Source organism: Grampus griseus (assembly GCF_964374135.1).
Source record: "Grampus griseus genome assembly, chromosome: 1".
NCBI classification, from domain to species: domain Eukaryota; kingdom Metazoa; phylum Chordata; class Mammalia; order Artiodactyla; family Delphinidae; genus Grampus; species Grampus griseus.
In genome coordinates, this window is record NC_139017.1 from 128,124,983 (window position 1) to 128,151,401 (window position 26,419).

A 26,419-nucleotide genomic window follows, 5' to 3' on the forward strand; every position below is an offset into this window, starting at 1 on the left:
TTGGAGAGTTTAAAAAGACATGCCTAGAGGCATCGACCTATCAAATTTGAAGAAGATTAATTAAGGATTGGTAAGGGACAGGGACCCTAGAATTTGGCTTTTGTTCCAAGATGAAGTCAGCAGTACAGCGTTCATCTAGAACATTAAAAACAGTATTTCGCACACATAAAAATCTTGGCAAGTACTAATCGTCTGGATTCTCCGACTGGAGGTGGCGGTGACGGTAAAGGCATAGGGTGTGTGTTTTAAACAACTAGATTAGTGAGTAAAACCTTAGGAGGTGGAAAAGTCAAAATGATGAAGCAGAAAATGTCTACAGGCAATAGATTATCATTAGTTGTAAACACACCTATCTCTGAGGTATCCTAGAGATTAGTAAACCTCTAGCAGCCTTCTTTTCTCCCTTGCCTCCCATCAATCTTGAGATAAAGACAAGTCATCCACCAGTGTCCAAGCCCTAGCCCTGTTCCTCCTTAGTATAATTTCCAGTGTGAAAGTCACAGCTAATTAGAAGTCTAGGCAGGGCCATTCAGGAAGTGCAAGACTCAGTTTGGTGGGGATGGTTTTATAAAGAGATTTGGAACCAGGGCTGGCAGCTGCTTCCTTAAATACGAGAATAAAAACTACAGCCCTCTCTTTTCTCAAAGTCATTTTTAAAGGTGGATTGAAAAATACATATCATAAAACATAAAGTACTTTTAAAAAGGTATTCAAGAAAGACCCAATGCCAATGGGGTGGGGGGGGTCACTGGGGTCATCATCACCTTATCGTGTTCATCGATGGCGCTGAGGATGACCTGGGCAGCGTCCTTGGCAATCTGAAGCTGGGTGTCTGTGACGGAAGCCCCGTGGTCCAGGATCACTACTATGTGCTTTGACTGCGGCCGGACAGTGGAGACGTAGATAGGTCTAGAATGGGGAGAAGCTCTCTGGGGTCAGTCCTGGTTTAGAGTAAAGGCCTCAACCTCACACAGCTATGAGTGCTACATATGGGCAGGCACGCTGGCCTCCCTGTGTTTCTGGGGGTTTGGCACAAGGATGGAGAGACCAGCACGGAACGAGAAACTATTCTGGTGCACTGAAAACAAGACCTCAAGACAACAGCGTGCGTCTGCGGAACAGGGATTGGTGACTTCTGCCTTCCAAAGATTAAAGCAACCGGGAGAAGGATTTAAGGAGCAAAGCCTTTGGAAGGCTGGCTTTTTCAGCATATGTGAAAGTCCACCCTCCCTGGAAATGGAACTGGTGGCCCCCCGGGCAGCAGAGACAGAATAGCAGGGAGAAAAAAGTCCACCAGCCAGTGCGGGGGTCCTCTGCAGATTTAGAGCGGGGCTTGGCTAACACGGAGGCAGCCTGTCATCTGTGAGCATGCTGAGCAGCTTTGAATAGCTGGTCTGGTTTCTCTCTCCCCAGACAAAAGCCACTGCTAGGAGGGCCCTTTTCCTTTCTGTACTGAAACAATTTACACAGGTCAGCCACCAAAAGGCCCCTTATCCGAGCATTTAAAACTGTGCCATCAGATTTGTCCAAGCCAGTGACAGCCACTCTTCTTGCCAGGTTTTTGTTTGCCAACATTAAGAAAAGGGGTGGAGGTGGGGGGAACGCCAAAGGGGTGGAGGTGCCTCCCACCAAAGCAACCTTCTGCTAGTGTGCGGTGCAGGCAGGTTTGTGAGAAGAGGCTTAATGAGGTCTCTATTCACAGTTTTAAAGCTGGAACAAATTAGAGGGAGCTTAAGAGAGCAAATCAGCCTCGAGAGAATTCTCTCCTTTATCGACACCCCTAAAACACTAGCGTGTTCTGTGAAATGTTAGATGCCAGTTGAGTCACAAAAGCCTGGGCACAAATTAAAAAATACAGGCAAAGTACCAAAAAAACTCAAAATCGGGCCAAGTTTACACTAATTGTTCTCAAGCCAAAAGTCCTACATTAATACTAAAGCACTACTATATTTTCACTAGTCAATACCATTTAGCCAAGTAGGGAAATTGGATAAAAAAAATCCAAGAGCGGTGGCTACAGAAGTGAAAGAGGCAACAGAAAATAAGGAAATCTGTCTATCCCGACACTGACAAGCAGGTCGAATACTGAACTTTTAAGTCCTCCAAACTAGATGAGTAGATTTTTTTTTAAATGGCATACCCCCTCCTTTCCAATTCAACTCAACATAAATGAAGAGCAGAATATGTGTTCACACTATCACAATAAATTGTTAAAAACTGCTTTACTGGGATACATAAATAGCAGCATTATATGTACAATCCGGGGCGGTCCTCATAGTGCAATTGGCTCCTTTCTGATATGCTCTGCAAACCCACTCCACACTTCAAAGGATGTGGAGACCTTGCAAAAGCCTCAGAGGTGAGAGGACAGGTCAAGAGACGGCGACAGCAATCTACGAGGAGAGGAACTCGGATTACTTAGTCAAGGAAACAGAGGCTTGAGGATTGATTTAATGCGTATTTAGGGTAGAGATTCGTGAAACCTCCCGAGTGTGGGTGAATGCTGATTTGTGACGAGGTGCTGCTTTTCCTTTTGGACCATTCCTCACAGGTGATTCATTAAAAGCAGAATGCCATCTAATCTATCTTCTTAGCAGTAAATGAGAATTAGATGGTTTATGATGTCTTTGGCCTCTCCTGAGAGATGAGCAAGACGAGAACCCAAGGTCATGGATTCTGGAACAGTCTCCCAGATGCTCAAGTCTTCACCATGCCGTCTAGGGAGGGAACGGAAGAAACTATACAAATGATACAAAGGTCCTTCAGAAAAAGCACAGAAGTAGTATTTTCCTTGGGGAAAATTTTAGATACAATTTATTTATTTTTTTCTTCCAGTTGTATTGAGATGTACTTGACATACAGCACTGTATAAGTTTAAGGTGTACAGCATAATGATTTGACTTACAAACATCATGAAGTGATTATCACAATAAGTTTAGTGAATAGATATAATTTAAAACAAAGATGGAAAGAAGCTAAATTGGTGGTTTAGTCTCAAAAAACGTGGCATGGAAAGCAGGCATCTTGCACTAGTTCCAGAAGTTCTGGCATCAAACATCTAACACTGCAAAAGCGAAACTGTGGGGATTAAAAAGGAAAGCATCTTTGCCTAAGGGGTTCTGTAAATTGATGAGTGTTGTCCTAGAAATCATCTCACCATTACCGCCCTTCTAGCTAAGTGGTAGCATCTCAAGTCATTTCCTGAGAAAAGCAGCATGTTAAGGACCCTCGATCCAGTGTTTTCTGGACAACCTTAAGACTTCTAGTAGCTGAGATTTGCATGTACATTTCAAAAGGATGGCCAAGCATGTTATCCCAGAAAGGAAAGCTGAGAATCACAAACTCTATTCTGAGCTATGCTGTAAAGTCTTCTAGCACTGCCCTTGAGAGAAGGTATTATCATTTGTCTCTCAACGAAGGTGTCTGAAACTCAAAACAGACTGGGTGCTTCAAAATTTTTTATTTCTTAGTAAACACTTGTTTTACTTGGCTTGTTAGATAGTTCTGAAAAAGTTCCAGGCTTCATCGTTTGCCTTCCCAGGCATTTCTACACCCACATATGTTAAATAATGAAATCATTTCAGGATAAGTTTCTGAAACCACAGTTTGGAGGCAGAGCTGTGTGTATGAATGGGGAGTCTATATTTTATACAGATTACTCTTAAGCAGTAATTAAAACTTTGGCAAGCAAGTCAACGTACCTACTGCGATGCTCATAGCTGCCCTTACACCGGAACTTGTGTGCTGGGAAAACAGTGAAAATTCCTTCTTCTGAACTGAAATACTGCCACTTAATTCCAGGGTTGGATTTCAGGTTGTCTGCAAGAACTGGAGGAGTGGGGAAAAGACATATAACCAACAAGTCCACAGGTGCACGCAGGCACTGTGCCTCGGGCATCTGTTTTGCATAAATGGTTTGTACTATGAAGAAATCCCAGTAGGTATAAGGCTGTAAATTTTCTACTCAACATTTTCTTTCTGTCCCTTAAAAAAATACCCCATGAATAGAAAATGTAATGAATGTTTCAGTCAAGCGAAGCAATCACTCTTAACATTGTACGGTGACACTATATGTCGTGAATTATTTTTTCGGCATAAATGATTCATTTGCATTCATCTCTCTCCTCACTGGGCTGGTCCCTGTTAAGCCAGTGTATACTTGCTGGCTTGGAGTATGTTCTCTAACTGTGGAAAATGGTAATATTAATAGGCTAGTCTCCCGAGGGACTAGACCTGTGACCTTGACCTTGTTCACTTCACAGTGAGGGAAACAGCATCGATAGTACTTGAAAAATGAGAACCACAATCATTCAGGAAGAGCTTACAGAATGATTCCAACATGGCAGCACTGGAATAGAGGCCTTCCCTCACGTTATCTCATTTAATCCATAAAAGAACCCTAGGATGAATGTGGTATTATTATTTTTTTAACACCTTTATGGGAGTATAATTGCTTTAAAATGGTGTGAGTTTCTGCTTTATAACAAAGTGAACCAGCTATACATATACATATATCCCCATATCTCCTCCCTCTTGTGTCTCCCTCCCACCCTCCCTATCCTACCCCTCTAGGTGGTCACAAAGCAGAAGCTGGTAGTATTATTCCCTACTTTGGAGTTGAGAAAATATGTTTACAGAGCTTAAGCAAATTGGCTGAGGCCTTGTCAGGAACTGGCTGAGCTGGGATTCAAATCTGGGTGTCCTGGCTCCTGTGTTCTTTACATCAGTTGGTATTGCCCCCCTTCCTAAGTGTACTGCATCCCTGCCACTGGTTTGCAGCTGGGGTGGCAGCCACCTTACTGTGTGCAATACTGTCCCGAAAGCTCCATGTCTTTCTCTCTTTCTGATGCCCCTTCACTCTACTCCACACCACCTCATTTATGTAGTACACACTACTATGTGTAGGGTACTGCTTTACATGTTGCAAGAGATACAAAGATGAGCAGAACACAAGCCCTCCTGTAATAAGCAATACATCAGAAGAATTATATAGAGGGAAATGGAGCAAAACAAGAAAGCATGAGGTGTATTTGGCAAAAATATATATATAAAGCTCTGAATGCCACAAAGCCATCCTTTTTTTTTTTTTCCTTTGGCCGTGCCTCGCAGCATGTGGGAATCTTAGTGTTCCGACCAGGGATCGAACCCACACCCCCTGCAGTGGAAGTGTGGAGTCTTAACTACTGGACTACCAGGGAAGTACCCAACACATGGCCATCCTTTAGTCTGGCTTGGGGGGTCAGCAAGCTTCTGTAAAGGGCCAGGTGGTCAGTGATTCTGGCTTTGCAGACCATATGGTCTCTGTTCCAACTACCCAACACTGCCCTGTGGTGTGAAAGCAGCCACAGACATCCATGAAGGAACGTGTGGGTGTGTTCAATCAAAGCGAATTTGCGAACATCAGTGGCAAGCCCAGTTGGGGCAGTGGTCCTCCAACCACGCTGTGTAAAATGTACTATGTGGAGGCCTTCAAAAATATTCAGCAGTTACCCTGCCCGACACACACCGAGGAGCTATAGCACACTGGAGCCTCACACAAATCCTAGGAGTAAACAGTTATTAACCCCAAGTTACAGATGAGGAAACAGGCTGAGAGAGGTTTGTTGACTTGCTTGAGGTTTCACAGCGGACAAGAAGGGAGTCAAGCCAGTGTATGACCACAACGCCCGTCCCCTCTCTCCACTCTGCCAGCCAGCCTTATCAAGGTCATCACCTGGACTCAGGCGACCACTCTCGCTCCGGGGACCAAAGCTGACGTGAGTGCATGTAAACACGGAAGAGGGTTTTTCTCTGCCTTGTCTCCTGGGAGTCTGAAGCTCAACCTTGATCTCATATTAGCACTCTTCTCCAGGCAGCCCTGCCAACCCAGCAATAAAAAGGCAAACACCGCCTTTGGGAGAAAGGAAAGCTCGGTGACCTCATTTAAAAGTAACATCTGTAACAATAAACAGGCTACAGTGAGACTATTAAAAGGGGAGCCAATGAGAGCAAGAATGTTTTAAAAATAAATCAGAATTCACATAGTGCGTGATACATTTAGTCTCACCACAAAAGATCATTCTGGTTCCATTCCAGCACTAGAGCCTAAGTATTGGGCAAGGTTCCTCAAACCCTCCCGCTGAGAACTCCTTTGGTATCTGATTAAATTTCATCTGTTATTCAGCACTAGCAGAAGATGACGGCTATGATGGTAATGAGGACCCCAGGGCCCAGAAGCCTTCAATCTATCATTGTGGTGTGCACCCCAGGCAGGCCCCTCCTGACTTAGAGGTGGATGATAGCCCTACTATCTATGCAGAGAACCCAGAGGGGTCTTCCCCCATTCATAGGCATCAGTTAGGCGTTCTGACCACTGGATCACTTGGGCTGGGGTCCCACACACTCACTCTTTCCTCAGAAATGCTGGAAGCTGTCCAGGAAGAAAACCTGGGCAGACGCCCAACCTGTGAGCCCACGCTGCACAGTGCTAGGCTGTAAGTTATCAACGGGCAGGGTCTGTATCTGTCTAAACTGCTCTGCACACCGATCTCAGACAGACACACGTGAAGGAGGCAATGAATGTTTTTTCCTTACTGAAGCTGAACCCGAACCCCAGGACAGAAGTTCATCACACCCTCTGACATCCTCCAGCATTTTACCTCTTCCCACCTTCTAGCTAGAATTACTGTCCTAACAGGAAACTGTTGGATCCTCCATCCCTAGACTCAAAGATCCTTGAGGGTGAGATCTATATCTGAGCCTTGTCTGTTACCCCTGAAGCAGAGATTCCCAGTACTTTTCACATCAAGGCGCACACTCTGCGTGATATCTGCAGCATACAGACTGGGAAGATCTGCATGGAAGTACTATTTCTCGAATGTTTTGATACTTTTGTTTGATAAATTCTAAAATCTTACTTTCCTCTAATGCCAAATCCAATTAAACATAAATTAAACATAGAGCAATGATTAAATAAATCAATATAGAGCAATCATAATTCTAAATAAGTTTAAAAATGATAAACACTCCCTTCTCCCAACATTACTGCCAATGGAACCAGTACAAAAATAGGTAAATGGAGAGAGAAAAAGCCTGCTTGTCGGATGATTTCATGGGACTATACATGTCAAAACATATCAACTGTATATGCTAAACATGTGAAGTTTATTAGATGTCAATTATTCTTCAATAAATTTGATTTAATAATAGTGTAAATTTATTAAGCATCATACAAACTAGTTTTTTTTTTTTTTTTTTTTGTGGTACGCAGGCCTCTCACTGCTGTGGCCTCTCCCGCTGCGGAGCACAGGCTCTGGACGCGCAGGCTCAGTGGCCATGGCTCATGGGCCCAGCCGCTCCGCGGCATGTGGGATCTTCCTGGACCGGGGCACGAACCCGTGTCCCCTGCATCGGCAGGCAGACTCTCAACCACTGCGCCACGAGGGAAGCCCCACAAACTAGTTTTATACACAGTTTGATGTTTTATAAAGACTCTATGAGTTTGCTATTATACCCATTTTACAGATAAAGAACTAACTTGCTCAGAGTCATAAGGGCAGGGTCATGATTTGACCTAGGTGTCTGCCTCCAAAGTCCTGGCTCTTTCCAGAACACTGTAGTGTTTCTACATGTCCATAGATACATGCTGAATGAATTGGCACTGAATAGATAAAAAATGCACTGGGTACTTCTTAAGAGGAAGAATAAATATATAAACATGTTGATGGTTTTCAATCAGAATAATCAGTTGCATCAGTTTGTAAATATACAGTGTAAATAAATACAATTAAGGAGACACTTGACTCCTTAAGGAACGATTTCAAAACTGAAATAAGACATAAGGCTAAAGTGAGCATTTAATCTTGTGAGAAAAAACAAACTGCTGAACTGCTAAAACTGGCACACACCAGCTGGGAGTCCAATGTCATGGGCTTTACCATCGACCTCAAGGGCTGGTCTACCTGGAAAATGGCAGAGACACAAGCTACAGCTTGGAAGGTAGAGTCGACGGTAATTACAGCACTCAGAACTGTGCGTGAGGTCAAACAATAGTGTACTTTATTTTATTTTTTTGCGGTACGCGGGCCTCTCATTGCTGTGGCCTCTCCCGCTGCGGAGCACAGGCTCTGGACGCGCAGGCTCAGTGGCCATGGCTCATGGGCCCAGCCGCTCCGCGGCATGTGGGATCTTCCCGGACCGGGGCACGAACCCGTGTCCCCTGCATCGGCAGGCAGACTCTCAACCACTGCGCCACGAGGGAAGCCCCACAAACTAGTTTTATACACAGTTTGATGTTTTATAAAGACTCTATGAGTTTGCTATTATACCCATTTTACAGATAAAGAACTAACTTGCTCAGAGTCATAAGGGCAGAGTCATGATTTGACCTAGGTGTCTGCCTCCAAAGTCCTGGCTCTTTCCAGAACACTGTAGTGTTTCTACATGTCCATAGATACATGCTGAATGAATTGGCACTGAATAGATAAAAAATGCACTGGGTACTTCTTAAGAGGAAGAATAAATATATAAACATGTTGATGGTTTTCAATCAGAATAATCAGTTGCATCAGTTTGTAAATATACAGTGTAAATAAATACAATTAAGGAGACACTTGACTCCTTAAGGAACGATTTCAAAACTGAAATAAGACATAAGGCTAAAGTGAGCATTTAATCTTGTGAGAAAAAACAAACTGCTGAACTGCTAAAACTGGCACACACCAGCTGGGAGTCCAATGTCATGGGCTTTACCATCGACCTCAAGGGCTGGTCTACCTGGAAAATGGCAGAGACACAAGCTACAGCTTGGAAGGTAGAGTCGACGGTAATTACAGCACTCAGAACTGTGCGTGAGGTCAAACAATAGTGTACTTTATTTTATTTTTTTGCGGTACGCGGGCCTCTCATTGCTGTGGCCTCTCCCGTTGCGGAGCACAGGCTCCGGACGCGCAGGCTCAGCGGCCATGGCTCATGGGCCCAGCCGCTCCGCGGCATGTGGGATCCTCCCAGACCGGGGCACGAATCCGTGTCCCCTGCATCGGCAGGCGGACTCTCAACCACTGCGCCACCAGGGAAGCCCTCAATAGTGTATGTTAGATAATAAAGGGAGTTTTTATTTGAGAGAGAAACTATAGCGCTGACACCTCTTAATTATTTTGTAGGTGCTCAGCTGGTTAGAGATGTGAGCCTGATGTGTCTTTTTCTTTGTCAAATTGAACAGGCATAAGAAAGCCATTTGGACACGGGCCCAGTGCTATTTTGCACTCTTTACTTAATTTAGGTTGGCTCTTAGGAACTAGAAGGGATACCCTGGTAAATCAGACGGGCTGGGAATAAGCAGCCGTGGGTTAAAATGCCATCTCTGACTGGCAAGCTCTCTGACCTTCAGTTTAACTTTCTATCCAGTATCCAAAGGCATCTTTCTAAAACGGAAATCAAATCCCACCACTGATTTGCTTAAAACTGTTCAAAGGTTTCCCACATAATCATGTCTAGTGTTAAATCCAACCCGATCAGGCCCTGTACCATCTGGTGCCTTCCTACTCCCCAGGCTCACCTTTCCCCTTTTCAACTCACTACATTGTACACCGAGAGCTATTTCTTTTTAGTTCTGTAAATATGCCAATCTTTTTGCAATGGAATAACTCTTCACCTTCTCAGAGAGACCTTCCCTGACCACCCTCCATTATTATCCTCCCTTAGAGCATCCAGTATTTTCCTTCATAGGAAATTTTTGCCATAGATGGCAAAAATTGGTAAGTTCGGTGTATTTATTTCTGCCGCTATTTGTTTTGTGTCTCTCATGCAGAGGAGCTGTCAGTCCCAGGAGGGCAGGGGCCAAGTCAATTTTGTTCATCACATTCCCTGGCCCTGGCACAAGCCCAGTTTTTAGGAAGCACTCAGTCAGTATTTGCTGAGTGAATCAGTGAATGATGATGTTGGCCAACGCATGTGATTTCACGATCTCCACATCTGTAAAGTAATAGATTTGGACAAGCTATTTCCAAAGACCCTGTAGAAACCCAGAGAAAAGTGGTAAGAGGGCAAAGAATGAAGGTCAATAGGAAGGAAGTACATGGATTTACAACTAGAGAGAAAGAGCTTTTATCAAGTTGATGAAAGAAAAAAGGAAGAGGATTCTCACTTCCTATTTGCTTGGAAGCTGTAGGTCAGTACTATGAGATTATTAATAGTGATTCAATACTTTGCAAAATGTCCAAACAGCACCAAGAAACATTTAAATGAGGATGATGGAGAAAACTTAATATTGGCCTTTAAAGGATGTGGAGCTCCCTGTGATGGTTCCTGTTTCTCTAAAGGCAAAACTCTCCATCCCCTTCAACAACTGACTATTTCTCACTTACATGTCCTATGCTAATTATAAGTGAAGACCAAGAATTTTGCCATACCCATTGGCTTATTTTTTCTTTGACAAACTGTCATCAGATAAGCAGCTGAAAAACCGTGCCTTTCCTCTTTCTAGGCATTCCTGTCTATTGGGTCTCAAGATCCGCCTGCACACAGTGTACTGAACTGTCTGTGGATGATTCTAACATATGGGTCCCAGATTCCACAGTCCCCAAATATTTTCCTTCCAATTTTATCATCTACATCTGACTAGTTCTTATGTCATTGGCCTCTCCAGTCAAAACAAAACCAACCACGTCCCCAAACTCCTTGCCTGCCTTCTTTAATACTTAACCCACCAGGCCAATGAGAAAGAGCTGGATTATGAACCGCCTGTATTTGGGCTGTGACTTCCCCAATAGCATTATCCAGCGGAATTACAAAGGGAAAATGCCTTGTAACAGAAAGCCTGTGCTCCCACTTCGAGGAACTTTGGGCTTCCCGATGCCCAGCCCAACACTGCTCAGCAAAGCACACAGAGCTATCTACTTCCCACAGCTTGCCAAATGTAAAATACAGGAGCTGTCGTAAGCACACAGAGGTGCAGACACACAAAAACACACATCCTGGGCTTCCCTGGTGGCGCAGTGGTTAGGAGTCCGCCTGCCGATGCAGGGGACGCAGGTTCGTGCCCCGGTCCGGGAGGATCCCACATGCTGCGGAGCGGCTGGGCCCGTGAGCCGTGGCCACTGAGCCTGCATGTACGGAGCCTGTGCTCCACAGCGGGGGAGGCCGCAGCAGTGAGAGGCCCGCGTACCGCAAAAACAAAAACAAAAAACAAAAAAAAAAACAAAAAAAACACACACATCCTTTCCTAACAGACCAGAAATTACACAGCACCTTTCAGTAATACTCTGGCAACTGCAATCCTTTTGGAGGGAAGTAAAATAAATTAACATCCTGAGGACTCCAAACAAAATTTCTAGCCTTATGCCCTATCACACCTTTCCAATTCCTACTCCTTGCTCACATCCTGAGTATCGTTTTACCACGTATTCTGGAGGGGCCATATTTCATGGATACTGTGTATGCTGTTCCAGAAGGGGCAAGCATATTGAGTGTTTGACCACATGCCAGGCACTTTGCAAGGTCTTTTATTTATATTATCTCAGTTAATTCTTACAACAACTCTATGAGGTGGGTTTTATTTATTATTCAGGAAACCAAGGCATATAGAGGTTAATTTTCCCAAGTATTTAACAGCTAGCAAGAGCCAGAATGTGGAGGTTTACCAAAGCGATACTGTTATTATCATTTTATAGCTAAGGATATTCTGGCTCCAAGGGAGGAGTTACTTAAGCTTTGGGCCTGGAATAGGATCCAGGCCACACTGTCCTCTGATTCTTCCACTAAAGCCCATTGCCGAAGTTAGGTTAATGGCAGCTGACTCAGCCATCTCATTGTATTTACTTTAGTCTAATACTAAGGAGAGGACATCCACAAATCTCTGATTCTGTTCCAAGCTCACAGTTCATCATGTCCATTCTAAGCTAATTACATGATGTAAAATAACCAGTCCATTCTGTCCTTGATTCTGTTGAGGCAGCTTGGTCATGGGCTCAGATAATCCAGAACAAATTTCTGGGGCAATCCAAAATCAGCACAGGATCCACGGCTCTACCCTCTTTCTTTCTCAGAGACCATTCCCAGAGGACCCAAAGGTCAAGGTAGTTTCCAAACACTCATGGAAAGAATACGACAAAATTAGCAGAGATGGAGTTCTCAACCCTGGTTGACCATCACAATCAGCTTTTGGAGCCTACGGGTTCCCAGGCTTTACCAAGCCAACATTCGGATTCACTAGGTCTGGGTTGGGGGCCAAAGAATAGGCATTTGTGTGTGTGTGTGTGTGGTACGCGGGCCTCTCACTGCTGTGGCCTCTCCCATTGCGGAGCACAGGCTCCGGACACGCAGGCTCAGCGGCCGTGGCTCACGGACCCAGCCGCTCTGCGGCATGTGGGATCCTCCTGGACCGGGGCACGAACCCGTGTCCCCTGCATCGGCAGGTGGACTCCCAACCACTGCGCCACCAGGGAAGCCCCAAGAATAGGCATTTTTGACAAAGCACATGAGGTGACCCTGATGATCAGCCAGGTTTGGGACAACTCAACCAAGAGGTTAAACTCCGTTGTCCTGTCCGTTTCCTTAGCTTCACTTGCTTCTTAGACTCTCTCTCTCTCTCTGTCTTCAGCATATAAATATTTTCAAGTTGCTCTAACTTAAAAAACTATCATCTGCAGAACCATCCCTAAATCCTATCCCTTCCTAAGTTATCAGTGACCTTTCACCTTTTCTCTGCCAATCAATCAGTGACCTTTCAACTTTCTCTGCCATGGACAGTGGTCTCCACGGACTCTCTGCTTCTTGCCATCCCATTAACCACTCATCTTGGATAAGGCCATGCTTGCGTAGGCCATGGCCCCTCTCCACGACCCCTCCCACTTTTGGATGACCTAGTCTACTTCCAGTTTTCTCTTTTCCCAGGCTAACTACTCTTCTATCCGTTCTTCACAAAGCCTTCTTGCCTGACCTGCTTAAAGTCTGTCAGCTGCTTGACTTCAAGCTAAGAAACAGATCAAAACAAAAACCAAACCAAACCCAAAGCAAACTCCTCAGACTGATACACAAGGCCCATTAAAATCTGGCTTAGTGCTACCTTCATTTTCCGTTACTTATCATATTCCCTCCTCCACAGTGGTCGGCACGTTCCACAGATTCTGAAATGGGAAATGTGTTTGCCACAAGCACGTCACCTAATTCCTACTGTCTTCTAAGACTCAACTCAACCTCACGATTTGGGCCAAGTGCCCCAGGCTTACCTTTATCATGACAGCATTTAGCACTGCATCACGACCATTTGTCTGTTGATTTTTCTCCTCATTCCTAGTGCCCTCAACACACATAGGACAAGGTTGTGAGCTCTCTGAGGGGAGAAATTCTGTCTTATTTACCCTGGTGTGTGCCACAGTAACTACGGTAAAGCTGTCCCCTGAGAGAAGCTTGTTATGAGAGAGAGAGATAGAGTCAGGGTTGGTTCTGGTCTCAAGCTTTGGTGAGGAACAAAATGAAGCTGCTGCTAACTAACGTATGGAACACGGGCTGGGGAGGAGGTTTGGGTGGGAAGAGAGAAGGTGATAGGTTTGGTCAAAAGAGACTGAAGTGTTATTAGGCAGAATACAGTAATGGGGAGAAATCCCTTCATCCTAAGCAGTCCGCTGTAAGGAGCACATCGGACAAGGAGTCAGGACATGTATGTTTAGTCACGTCGATACCAACAATTTGTTGTTTGACTTTAGGTAGGTCAGTTAATAGATCCTATCTAGTTTAGGTAGTTAGGCTTGTTTCTCATCTATAATATTGAGTAAACATTTTTCCTTGGTATCCATGGTAAGACTAAGACAAAAGTACATAGTGGTGTATGAGGTGCCCAGGAACAATGGACTGATTTTCTTGTGTGCATTGCATGTTTGAAATCACCATAGTTAGTTTCATGCAAATAATACTATTCATCTAGATAGTCTGTCTCTATATAGTCTCCCTATACCTAAGACATTTATATGTGCTGATCTGCTGTCAAGCTAAGAAAGCCAGGCCTGACTTATAGCACATCACGACTACATTCTTCTCTTCACTAAGGTCCTTCCAAAAGTCTCGGTTATTCCATTACAAAGATGAGACAACAAAAGTACAAAGGAAATCCTAGTTCTATTCATTCATTTATTCATTCAATAAGCATTTACTGTGTACCTGCTATGGGTAAAGCACTGGATTGAGCACCTGGCATACAAAAAACAAATGAAAAGGAATAGAGCATCAAACAGATGTTCAATATAAAAAAACATTAAAATTCTATAATAAGAATGTACCATAGAACAAAGTAATGAAGAGTTGTAACTGGGCCAACACAACACTGAAGGGTCACCCCAGCCTCTCAGCTCCCCTGGGGGTGGCTGAGGACTCCACTGAGGCTGGATCTCAGCCCATCTTCCCCTACTGCTCAATCCTGCTTCCTTCCCTTCCCCCACAGACTGCCAACCTCCATCTCAGAGTCTGCCTCCTGGTAAACCCAACCTGCTACAACAGACAAGGAATTCTTACCGAACAAGAGCAAAGTATGGAGGAGTAATAGAAACTGGAGATTTGAAACAATGAAAGGGATTCCCTGAGGATACAACTCAGAGGGCTTAAGGAAGAGGAGCAGAAGATGAATTTTAAAGGCTTCCACCTTTATCTTAGAGGTAAACTATCAGAGGTTTTTGAGAAATGGAGTTACGGAGCAGATATTTTCAGAATACCTACAGTGTGTAGGATATATTGAAAATGAGAAAGAATAGAAGGGAAAACTTTTGGGAAGTGGTTTCTACATTAATTCATCTTCTAGAAAGGCAATGAACATTTACGTTTATGGTACTGGAGTGGAGAAAACAAAGGGGATTCAAGACACACCTTTGAACTATGGAATCTAAGCCAAGTTTCCCTTCAATGAAAAGGGTAACGAGGGACTTCCCTGGTGGCGCAGTGGTTAAGACTCCGCCCTCCCAATGCAGTGGGGCCGGGTTTGATACATGGTCAGGGAACTAGATCCCATATGCATGCTGCAACTAAGAGTTCGCATGCCACACTAAGGAGCCCTTGAGCCTCAACTGAGGAGCCCACCTGCCACAACTAAGACCCGGCACAACCAAATAAATAAATAAATATTAAAAAAAAAGGATAACGAGACCTACATCACCACTGGATGTGATGAGAAGGAAGAGGGACACACAGGTAAATGCCTAGCCAGGTGTCTTGTACATAGTAAATACTCGGCAAATATTCATTCTCTCACACTCTCATTTGGTCAAAACTGTTAATGCCTGAAGTACTGGGTAGAAAAAGGCAAGGAAGAATTCCCAGTGTAACCAGGAGAGGGGTACCCAGATTGGGGAGTAAGTTTAGAGGAAAGTGTTCTTGTTTGTTTGACTGTTTTAAATTTTGAGGTAGCTACAGGATAATCATGGAGAGATGTGTCCCCTGAAGTTGGTTCCTCAATAAATAACCTCAGAAACAGGCCAGGGCTGGAGACAGAGATTTAGAATTGAGTAGCATGTGGTAGGAGTGGGAGTACTGCATACATCGAGAACATTCAGGGAGATAACACTCAGCGAGCAGAGGGAGGTGGTGAAGAGAGGACACGTGGGGACATCCACTGTAGGGAAAAGGAGCTCAAGAAGAAGGATGAAGAGGCCTGGACAGAGAAGTCCGGGGATAAATGGCACAGGACAATTTTATAGGAACTAAGGATGACAGAGTTTCAAAAAAGAAGCTTACATGCCAAATGTTATATAGCGGTCAAGTGAAACTGTGGAGGGGTCCCTTGAGATCCTCCAGGGAGCAATGATATAGTGAAAACCTGGGACAGTCTAAATGTTGAACTGGAATAGATTGGTTGTTTCAACAATGTTACACAATTACACACTGCTACAATGATAGAGATGTATATTTATTCACATAGACACAGAAGAATGATTTGCTAAGTAAAATCATTTAAAATCAGAATACATTTGCTAAGTAAAAAAACAAACAAACAACAAAAAACCAGGCTGTATCCATTATGATCATAAGTATTATAGAAAGAGTATATATATACTCTTTCCATAATGAATATATGTGGCTAATAAAATCTTCTGAAATCAGTGTAATAGGGTTGTTGTGAGAAACTATAAGATGAGACTTCAAAGTAGCTCGCAATATAGGGATAGAGCTTGAAGGGGAAGCAAGGTGAAGAAAAGGGCCCTCTGTTTGTGTACTTAATTTTGTGTATATACATACGTACACCCACACACATGAATGTAAACGGAACCATATAACCTCAAGAATCTAGATTTCTCAGTGACTGAATAGTTTTTTAGATGTTATAAAAATAATTACCAATCTTTTATAATACTAATGCAATCATGAAGCTGGAGTAATTAGGCATTAAGAAAACCCCTAGAAATTCCTAGTTTTGTTGATTTTTATTCTTTTATTATAGACAGAACACAGCTTTACACTGCATTGGTATTAGCATTTTTTTTTTTTGCGGTATGCAGGCCTCTCACTGTTGTGGTCCCTCCCGTTGTGGAGCACAGGGTCCGGACGCGCAGGCTCAGAGGCCGTGGCTCACGGGCCCACCCGCTCCGCGGCATGTGGGATCTTCCCGGACCGGGGCACGAACCCGTGTCCCCTGCATCGGCAGGCGGACCCCCAACCACTGCGCCACCAGGGAAGCCCGGTATTAGCATTTTTAATACATAATTTTCAAGCTATTTTAAAGAAAGGTGAAAAACCTATAGCACAGAGCCAATCTTTGTCGTTCACAGAAGGAAGCAATGAAGCCACTGAAATTAACAGCATGGTCCATAGCCGCCAGTGCCCACCTGTACCTCCTGCAGCATTTCCTGCTGTAACGTGACTTATAAACGCCTCTTTCACCCCATGAATCCTGTTTCTCAGTGAAGACGGCAATGTGACCAAGATCGAAGTTTGCAACTTCAAATGCTCTTTAAATCAAATACAATAAAGAAAGTCCAGACACCTTTTCTTCTGGCGAGAAAGACTAACTCCCACTTCCACTCTCACCTCAACTGTGTAACTCAAGAGAGCAAGAGGCAACTTTCCTTGGACTCTTCAAATAAACTCTCTTTACGGATCAGGCTACGCACAAGAAAATAGCTCAGCAGGAATTTTAAGAGAGAGAGAGAGAGAGAGAGAGAGAGAGAGAGAAAGTGAGAAACTAGAGATAAAAGCAGGAAAGACCCTGAGCAAAACATGACCAGCACCATCATGTAACACATGCACTGTCAAACGTTAGTCATTTGAATGGATTCAGGGGCAAGGAGTCAATTTAGAAAGTAGAGATCTGGCAGGGATGGTTTTAAGACGAAGAATACACATGTGTGTTGGATGGATGGACACATGACCTAGTTTTGGATAAATGAAGCTAAGAATGGTTTACAATTTGTGTGAGTCTGTTTCCAGCTAGGCTGAGAGGCAATCTGAAACTGTGTTATCAATTAGGGACCCATTGATGGATTATATACAGTCTAAGGCTGGACATCTTACAGATGTAAATATCAGACATGTGATAGCCTACGAAGCACATTAATTCTGCTCTGAAAAGGGGCATGAGCTGGAGAGGCGGGAAAGGGGGAGCTCTGAGGTCACCCTCCACCATCTCCCACTCCTCTCGTATTACAAATGAGTGTTCAAGAATGTGGATTTTGGGATGCAGCCACTGTCTGGTGGAATGTCACAAAACTTCAAATACAAGCAAGTCAGTTCTCAGACACCTGAATATTGCCAAAAATGGCTTGTAAATCCAGCTACGTCAACGGTGCCGAGAACAACTCCTGTCAGGTAGGACGTTAGACTTGAGGCGTGCTCTTGGAAACAGCAAAACTCAAGATCTGATCTTTAACTACATACCTCTGCCCTCACCATCCTTTTCCTCCCCACCTCTCCCTTGACAAATAAAGACTGTAATAAAACAGCATATTGTCAGGATTCCCAGTTATTTGCGCAGCTGAGCTCTACCCTAAACCTCTATCACAGAAGAGAACTCTTAGTATAACCACCAGGTCTTCAGTGCCTCCCACCCCCACCACCGGCCTCACTCTCAGCTGATGGTTTTGCTTCCTACTTCTCTGAGAAAACGCAGTTACAAAGGGCATGTCCCCAAGTTCCCAACATCACGTCGGTCGTTCTGGGCATCTCCACATGCCCTCTCTTTCTTCCCTCCTCTCATTAGAAATGAATGCCCTGTGCTTCTACATCCTCTACTTGGAATCCCACCATCTCTTGCCTAATCAAGGAAAAGACTCCAGCAATTGTCTCTTTTCACTCCTTACTTTTCTCTACTGGATCCTTCCCCTTGGCACATGACCTTGCCATAATTTCTCTCAATTTAAAAATATTCTCTTGGGGCTTCCCTGGTGGTGCAGTGGATAAGAATTCACCTGCCAAGGCAGGGGACACATGTTCGAGCCCTGGTCCAGGAAGATCCCACGTGCCGCGGAGCAACTAAGCACGTGCACCACAACTGCTGAGCCTGCGCTCTAGAGCCCACGAGCCACGACTACTGAGCCTGTGTGCCTAGAGCCCATGCTCCACAGCACGAGAAGCCACCGCAGCGAGAAGCCCGCACACTGCAACGAAGAGTAGCCCCCGCTTGCTGCAACTAGAGGAAGCCCGCGTGCAGCAACAAAGACCCAACGCAGCCAAAAATAAATAAACAAATAAATAAATTTGTTTATTTATTAAAAAAAAAATTTCTTGACTCCATGTGGCCCTCCAGCTTCCCTTTCAGCAGACCTTTGGAGTTCACGTACTTATTGTCTCCATCTCCTTTCCTGCATTCTTAAGAGCTTGAACCAATAAGTATTAGCCTTTCATTCTATTCTACTGTCCCACCAAACAACCCTCGTCAAGTTCACCAATAACCTCTATATTGCTAAATTCCATGGTCAGTTTTCTTAGCCCTGGTCTTAGTGGGCCAACTTAGCACAGCTGATCTCTCCCTCCTTCTTGAAACACTTTCTTCATTTGGCCTCAGGGAGATGGCTCTCCTGTTTCTCCCACCAGACTGACTGCCATCTCAGATTTTGCGACTGCTTCCTTCTCGTGTCAGTGACCTCTAAGTGGTCAAGTGTCCCAAGACTCAGTCCCTGGACTCTACTCTTTTTTACTCATAGCCACTTGCTATATTATGATCTTATTGAGTCTCATGATTTACGTACTCCCTATACACGATGAATCTCATTTATAAATCCCCAGTCTGGTCCATTCTCTGGACTCTAGACTTGGATATCCCACTGTCTAGGAGACATTTTCACTTAGGTAACTCACTTAACTTTTCTAAAACTGAAAAGTTGATTCCATGCGTCCCACACAAACCTGCTCTTCCTCTACTTCCCCATCACAATCAATGGCAACTCTGTCCTTCTCGTTGATAAGGTCGGATTTCTTGGAAGTCCTTCCTGACTCTTCTCTTATTCTCACACACCCTATGCTGGGCACAGCTGAGGGAAAGAGGGCAAGTACAGTCAAAAGACTCAAGTTCCAGCTCTGTGCCCTGTTCCAGCTTTGGAATCTCCCATAATTCATTTTCTCCGCCCATTCCAGGTCCTTCTCTACTCTCTTCAGTTTTGGTTTTGTTTTGTTTTTTTTTTTGCGGTACGCGGGCCTCTCACTGCTGCGGCCTCTCCCGTTGCGGAGCGCAGGCTCCGGACACGCAGGCCCAGCTGCCATGGCTCACAGGCCCAGCCGCTCCGCGGCATGTGGGATCTTCCCGGACCGGGGCACGAACCCGTGTCCCCTGCATCGGCAGGCGGACTCTCAACCACTGCGCCACCAGGGAAGCCCCTCTTCAGTTATTTTTTATGAAAAATATTTTCACTGAGCTTCCTTTCTAGCAGTAAATAAACCCCACCTGCTCCAGAAGGCCTCAAGATTCTCTGACCAATTTTTTAAAAAATGACTGAATTCATTATATATTGGTCTAGGCGATAAGTGCCTGGCAGATTTAGGTCAGGTCATTTAGATAGCAGCTATAGTTTTATTACCCTTAAGCAATATAAAGCTTACAGTTCTTTCTTTCCAGACCTAATAGATTACCTGGTTTGTGTATACAACGCCCAAAGGCTACAATTCTTCCCCTGAACCAATACTGGTTGGGCCTCTCAAAGTAAATATTCTGGCCCTCTGGCTTTTCTCTTGGCTTTTACATGTCTCCAGGAGGCCTGGAATCTGGGAAATACAGTTCTTCATGTTGAAGGGTTAACTCCTTTATCTCTCTAGTAATGAGGGAAGTCTTAGGACCCTCCTGAGCCTCAGATTATTCCTTGGTAAAATTCTAGGATTGAGGCTGGTGATTTCTAAAGGCACTTCAGCTTTTAAAATGTGAAGCCTTTAGGTTCTGAGGCCCATCACTCAATAAGTGTGCATAACAAGACAAACAGAGTGAGAAATGTAGACTGGAACTCCAGAGAAAGACAGCAGAGACACAGTGTCACTTGGAAGCTATACATAACCATGTGTACAGGTGCCTTAGTAGTTATTACTACTGCAGATGACTGGGTTCTAACAAGACCATGAAGAAAGTTCAACCTCAACATACAGTCAGTTGTCCATATCCACAGATGCGAAACTCGCAGATACGAAGCGCCAACTGTAATCATTGTACCTCACCATTTTATATAAGGGACTTGAGCATCTGTAGATTTTGGTATCCTTGGGGGCTCCTTGGAGCCAAGTGCCTGCAGATACTGAGGGACGACTGTATAGCATCATGGCACTGTTCAGTAGTAGAAAAGCTCCTTCATCATTCTTCAATCCCACCTCCCAAATTAAAAATTATAGATAGGGAATACAAATGAATTCAACACTTCCTAAGTGCAGAGACAAATGGGTCTCTCAAGTAACCTTTAAAATAACAAATGTAAAACTGCTAACAAATGAGGTAATGGATTAAAGAATCTAGCAAATCACGTGGCATACTCCATATATGTAGATGTGTAGTAAAGGCTCAATACACGCCCACTCGATTTTCTTCTTCCTTTCCTTCTTTTTTTTTTTTTTTTTTTTTTGCGGTACGCGGACCTCTCACTGCTGCGACCTCTCCCGTTGTGGAGCGCAGGCTCCGGACACGCAGGCTCAGCGGCCATGGCTCATGGGCCCAGCCGCTCCACGGCATGTGGGATCTTCCCAGACCGGGTCACAAACCCGTGTCCCCTGAATCGGCAGGCAGACTCTCAACCACTGTGCCACCAGGGAAGCCCCCTTTCCTTCTTTTGAGTGTCAACTTGCTAGAAAGAAATACCTGATTTCAAGTACACATTTTTTCTTCAAAACTTAAAGAAAATCGCTAAAGCAATAAATTTATTCAACTTGAATGTGGTAGAATATAGTTCACCTTTATAAAACCAAGAGATTACTGACCTGAATTTAAGTCTCGTCCTGGATTGAAGGCCCGGCTATTAACAGTAGTAGACAGTCGATCACAACTAATTGTTCTAGATACATTGGTATTAAAGTTCCCATCAAATCTGAAACAACAGAAGAGAATTAGCAGTATGTATTTGGTGGTTATTCAATCCAGAAAACTAACCAACAAAAGTAATACTTCATACTGTGTACAAAATAGGTCAGCTCATAAACAGTAAAACTGCAATTTAAGTATTTTTAAAAAATCACTTCAGAGCAGTGTGGGTAAAACCAACATCTGCATCTAGAAGGTTTTAGAAATCAAGATCAATTCTAAGGAGATTAAAAAAAAAAATCCTTCAAGCCAACTTTTCCCCCAATGAACTTGATTCAGGTACTATTGATAAAATCATACAGAAAATAGATTTGACAAAATTCAGACTAGAATGACAAAAATTCAGACTTGAGCTCTGATGTGATATGTGAAACAATTCTTTAAATTATCCTGTCTGAAAACCAAAGACCAAGAACAAAAATAGACAGTAGTGAAGGAGAAAGAATGGCTGTGGAGTAGGAAAGATCTAGATTTGAATCCTTGTTCTGTCACTATTAAATGTGTGGACTTGCACAAATTGTGCAATCTGTCTGAGCCCCAGGTTTCCTATCTGAAGAAAAAAAAAAAGAAATAATAAAACATTTTCCAAAGCTGTCAAAAAGACTGTAAATAATGTATCACAGTTCCTCTCATGATAAATGACACAGAGCTTGCACCTTCCAGGTTGTAATATAGATGAGGCCAAGGTCTTTCTTGATTTCCAGTGGGAGTGCAATGCTGTTACTAGAGCTATAACAATGCTAGTGCTCTGGTTAGTAGCTGATCAATAAACACTAGTGTAATCAGTGACTCATTTGCCAGGGCAAACAACAGTCTCCAAGAAAATAATAGGAAAATGCACCGACTCATTTATACATAGTCACTAAGACTATTTTTAAGTGAATTTAATCCAGGAGTAACGAAAGAGAAAAATCTTGAACCTCTAAATAAGCTATTTGGGATTGCAGATACTGAGAAGATTCATTAAGTTTCTAAGAGTTACCTGCAAATAAACGCAATCTGAAGTTAGATTTTTAAAAACTTGTGTTAAAATGTGTACCTTAGATGATAAATGTCATTAATGAAATTCCATTAACGCAGGTAGACAAGCTCTATAACCCTGGAGAAACACTCCTAAAAATCAAGGTCCACGTGATTATTCACATGAATATTGATTTTCTGGATCTTATATAAGAACTACTAAAATGAACTGATCGCATAAGCAAAGGGGCTAGGTATTCAAAGAGTGTGCTGGGTTCCAAAGCAGAAGTTCAACAGTTTTGTTTCGATAAATATCATCTCAAAGGAGGTGGCGTTTTAAGGGATTTGAAGAGACTCTTTAGTCCAGCCTCTCACGCAGTACACAATTATATCAACATTGTCAACTGTGCTTCCAAGGACACAGTTGCTTCACCAGTGGGGTCACTCTTCCTTGGACCTGCTCCAGTTTGTCTAGACGAGAAGACTGCTGCCTCAAAAGCCACAGATGGAGAGAAAAGAGGAGATTAATACATCAGCAGCTGCCGGTGTGCATAAGCAACATAATCTCACTGTCCCTCTCTTGTTTTAGCATTTAACATCTGTGAAGCAAGAGTAGCATTAGACAGGGAACTCACTTGCCCTCCATGTGCTAGACAGCCACATTAAACCTATTCCATCACATACTTTTTAATAAAAGACAGATAATATTTAGGCTTTGTGGCCTACAAGGTCTCTGTCACAGCTACTAAACTCTGCCATTGTGGTGTGAAAGCAACCAAAGAGAATTTACAGAAGAATAAGTGTGGCTGTGTTCCAGTAAAACTCAATTTTCAAAAACAGGTGGTGTGCCAGACTGGTTTCACCACTCCTGATCTAGACCAGGGCAGTCCTAGAGAATTCTCTGAGATGATGAAAAGGTGTTATTTTTGCACTGTCCAATATGGCAGCCACATGTGGCTACCAGCATTTGAAATGTGGCTAATGTAAGAGAGATTAAATTTTCAATTTTGTTTAATCTTAATTTAAATGTAAACAGTCACCGAATAGTGGCCACCATATTGGACAGTGCAAGTCTAGAAAGTTCTCCTGATTATCTGCCTAATTATCCTTCAAGTCTTTGTTCACTTATCACTTCCCCAGAAAGGTCTATTCTGATTGTGGGTGACTTCCTAGTCTATGTCAAGTGTCTCCATCTTCTCTCAAAGCAAGAGTCATAGTTTTTAATTTACGGCTCCATTTGCATATGTTTTTAAAAATAAATTTATTTATTTATTTTTGGCTGCATTGGGTCTTCGTTGCTGCACGCGGGCTTTCTCTAGTTGCAGTGAGCAGGGGTTGCTCTTCGCAGTGCGCCGGCTTCCCATTGCGTTGGCTTCTCTTTGTTGCAGAGCACGGGCTCTAGGCGTGTGGGCTTCAGTAGTTGTGGCTCGCGGGCTCCAGAGCGCAGGCTCAATAGTTGTGGCGCATGGGCTTAGTTGCTCTGTGGCATGTGGGATCTTCCTGGACCAGGGCTTGAACCCATGTCCCCTGCACTGGCAGGCAGATTCTTAACCACTGCGCCACCAGGGAAGTCCCTGTGTATGTTTTTAATGGGTGGATTTTGATAGATCAGGCTATATGAACAGACAAGAGCCCCTTGAGAGCAGACCCCACGTCTTGTTGGTTTTATTCACCACTGTGCATACATAACACTTAGCATTGTTCTTGTCAAAAGCAGGCACTCATATTAACTGATCTTCTATGAACATCCATCGTGACAGTGCTTAGCCCTATTCTGGGCTTCCTCAGAAGCCTCCAGAGGTCCAACAAGTGAGGATCATGACTCAGATAAATGGTTCCTAATTACTGAAAGTCTAGCCATATCAGAATCATGTGGAAGCATGTTGGAATGCAGATTCCTGGGATCCACCCTAGAAGAGTCTGATTTAGTGAGTCTGGGGTGGGGCCCTGGAATCGGACTTTGACAGTCTCTCCAGGGGTGAGAAGCCCTCCAATCCTGTCATGCAGATTCTTTAGAAATAAGGCAGTAGAACGGCTTTCCACGTGAGCACAGGTACTTCTCTGTATGCCTCAAAGAGACCAAGGACAGAGGACCTTTCAATTTGAATCAAGAGAGCAGAGTAATTCTTAGATATGCCTGAAACTCACATCTGGACTTTGCAGTACAAATTACAAACTTTTTTTAGACCTACCTATCTCACGGTTGAGGAAAGTGACACCAAGGAACACATAGCAAATCAGGGACCTGAGAGAGACTTGACCTTATCACCCAGCTCTCTGTCCAAGGATGAGCCACACACCACACTGCTTCATTTAAGTGACAAATAAGGAAGAACTTGTTAAAGGGGACAGGCAACTCAAGAGAGTTACTGACAACTTCTCCCAGAAGACGTGTGAGCTCGAAGACAGCCCCGTTCTCCCTGGGTGGAGACTCCACGGCCAGGACCTGGGCCATCAGCCCTACCCCTGGAGAAGGCTGAAGCCCAGCACTGAGCACGTACAGACTTCCCAGGCCGTTGTGAAATGAGAGTTCGCTCCTGGGACCAGAGAGACCAGGGAACTATTTTATAGGTTGTTTTTCTTTTTGTACTGTATTGTTATAAAAACATTTTTATAACAATAAAACTGAAAGTAACATATTAACAAGAGTAGGTGCTCAGTAAACATTTGTCAGTCATAAAAGGTTTCACAATATAGTGCTGGTCATCAATAATCTGCCCAACCTTCTCTTCCCACTGTCTCCCAACCTATAGCTCTAACCAGACCAGTCCCTCAATACATGTTTTTTCTGTTGGGTCCAAACTGTGATGCTCTCAGGTGTTCACTGCGCCCATTCTACAAAGCCCCCAGCTCTTCTCATCTTCCTTCCAGGAAGTCCTCTTGTCAGCCCCAGCCTGTGAGGAGCCCTCTCTCCTCTAAACTGACTAGTGCCACTCTGCATCTTAATTCATGCTTGTGTGTCTTTTCCCTAATTTTTAAATATTGTTTTGTAATCAGGTTTAGCATAATGTCAATGCAGTTGATGTCTGACAGATAGAGACTGGTTGGTTTTAGATTCTGCTTATATCAGCAAAATACTAATCAATAAAAATTCTAACATAAGATTTATTACAAATAATGAGAAAATTATCTTACTTATTTTGCCTTTCCCATATACTAAATAAAGGTGAAGTGAGGGGAGATGCCAAGATATTTTGTTATGGAAGCCTTATTGTCTAAACCCTACCATGTAGCACTTGAACTCCCAATTCTCTCTAAAACCTTGAGAAGTTCTTAGTTCTGCCAGTGGATTGTAAGTTCCTTGAGGATTTATATTTCTCTCTCAGGTTTAGTGCATTCCTGGGAATGTATAGTTCTCCGTAAGTTTTCTTATTGGTGGCTGACTACTGTGGAAGGGCAGAGAGCTAAGTCACTGGAAAGCTTTGTATATTTTATTAAATCGTATTCATGAACATCTATGATGAACAAGGAACTGCCACCCTGGCAAAGCATGGTCAGGAGCATGGCCTCAGAGGTACACAGACCTGGATTGGAGTCTGGGTTTAAATTGCTTATTGCTGTCTACCTCTTGCATAGAACTTACATTTTCTAAGCCTCCATTTTTCTCATCTACAATATGGTGATAAAAATAGTACCTATTTCATAATCAGAAAACAGCTTGTAAGAGCCTAGTACATAGTAAACATTTAATAAATAATAATAACTAGTAATGGATGTATTAGTAATGATAACAGTTAACAGCTACTGTGTTGTGTGTGTGTGTGTGTGTGTGTGTATATATATATATATATATATATAATATCAAGAATATTCCAAGTGTTATACATGGATCAACTCATCTAATCTTCACAAGCCCAAGGGAAATATTATTATTATCTCCATCTGAAGACCAAGAAACTGAGGCACAGAACGGTTAAATTAAGAAGCTCAAATTTATAAGCAGCTCATGCAGCTCAATAACAAACAACCCAATCCAAAAATGGGCAGAAGACCTAAATAGACATTTCTCCAAAGAAG

General features: G+C 43.5%; 1 protein-coding gene across 2 annotated transcripts in view; it reads right to left on the reverse strand.

The window, feature by feature from the left end:
* Positions 1-26,419, reverse strand: part of CACHD1 (cache domain containing 1) — a gene marked incomplete at its 5' end in the record, with an annotated part of 217,684 nt that overhangs the window by 59,293 nt on the left and 131,972 nt on the right. For both annotated transcript variants that reach the window (XM_082678734.1, XM_082678735.1), the window contains 3 exons: positions 765-909; positions 3,702-3,828; positions 21,343-21,449. In XM_082678734.1, the coding sequence (XP_082534860.1) occupies positions 765-909; positions 3,702-3,828; positions 21,343-21,449 (379 nt within the window). The remainder of the gene's footprint in view (positions 1-764; positions 910-3,701; positions 3,829-21,342; positions 21,450-26,419) is intronic.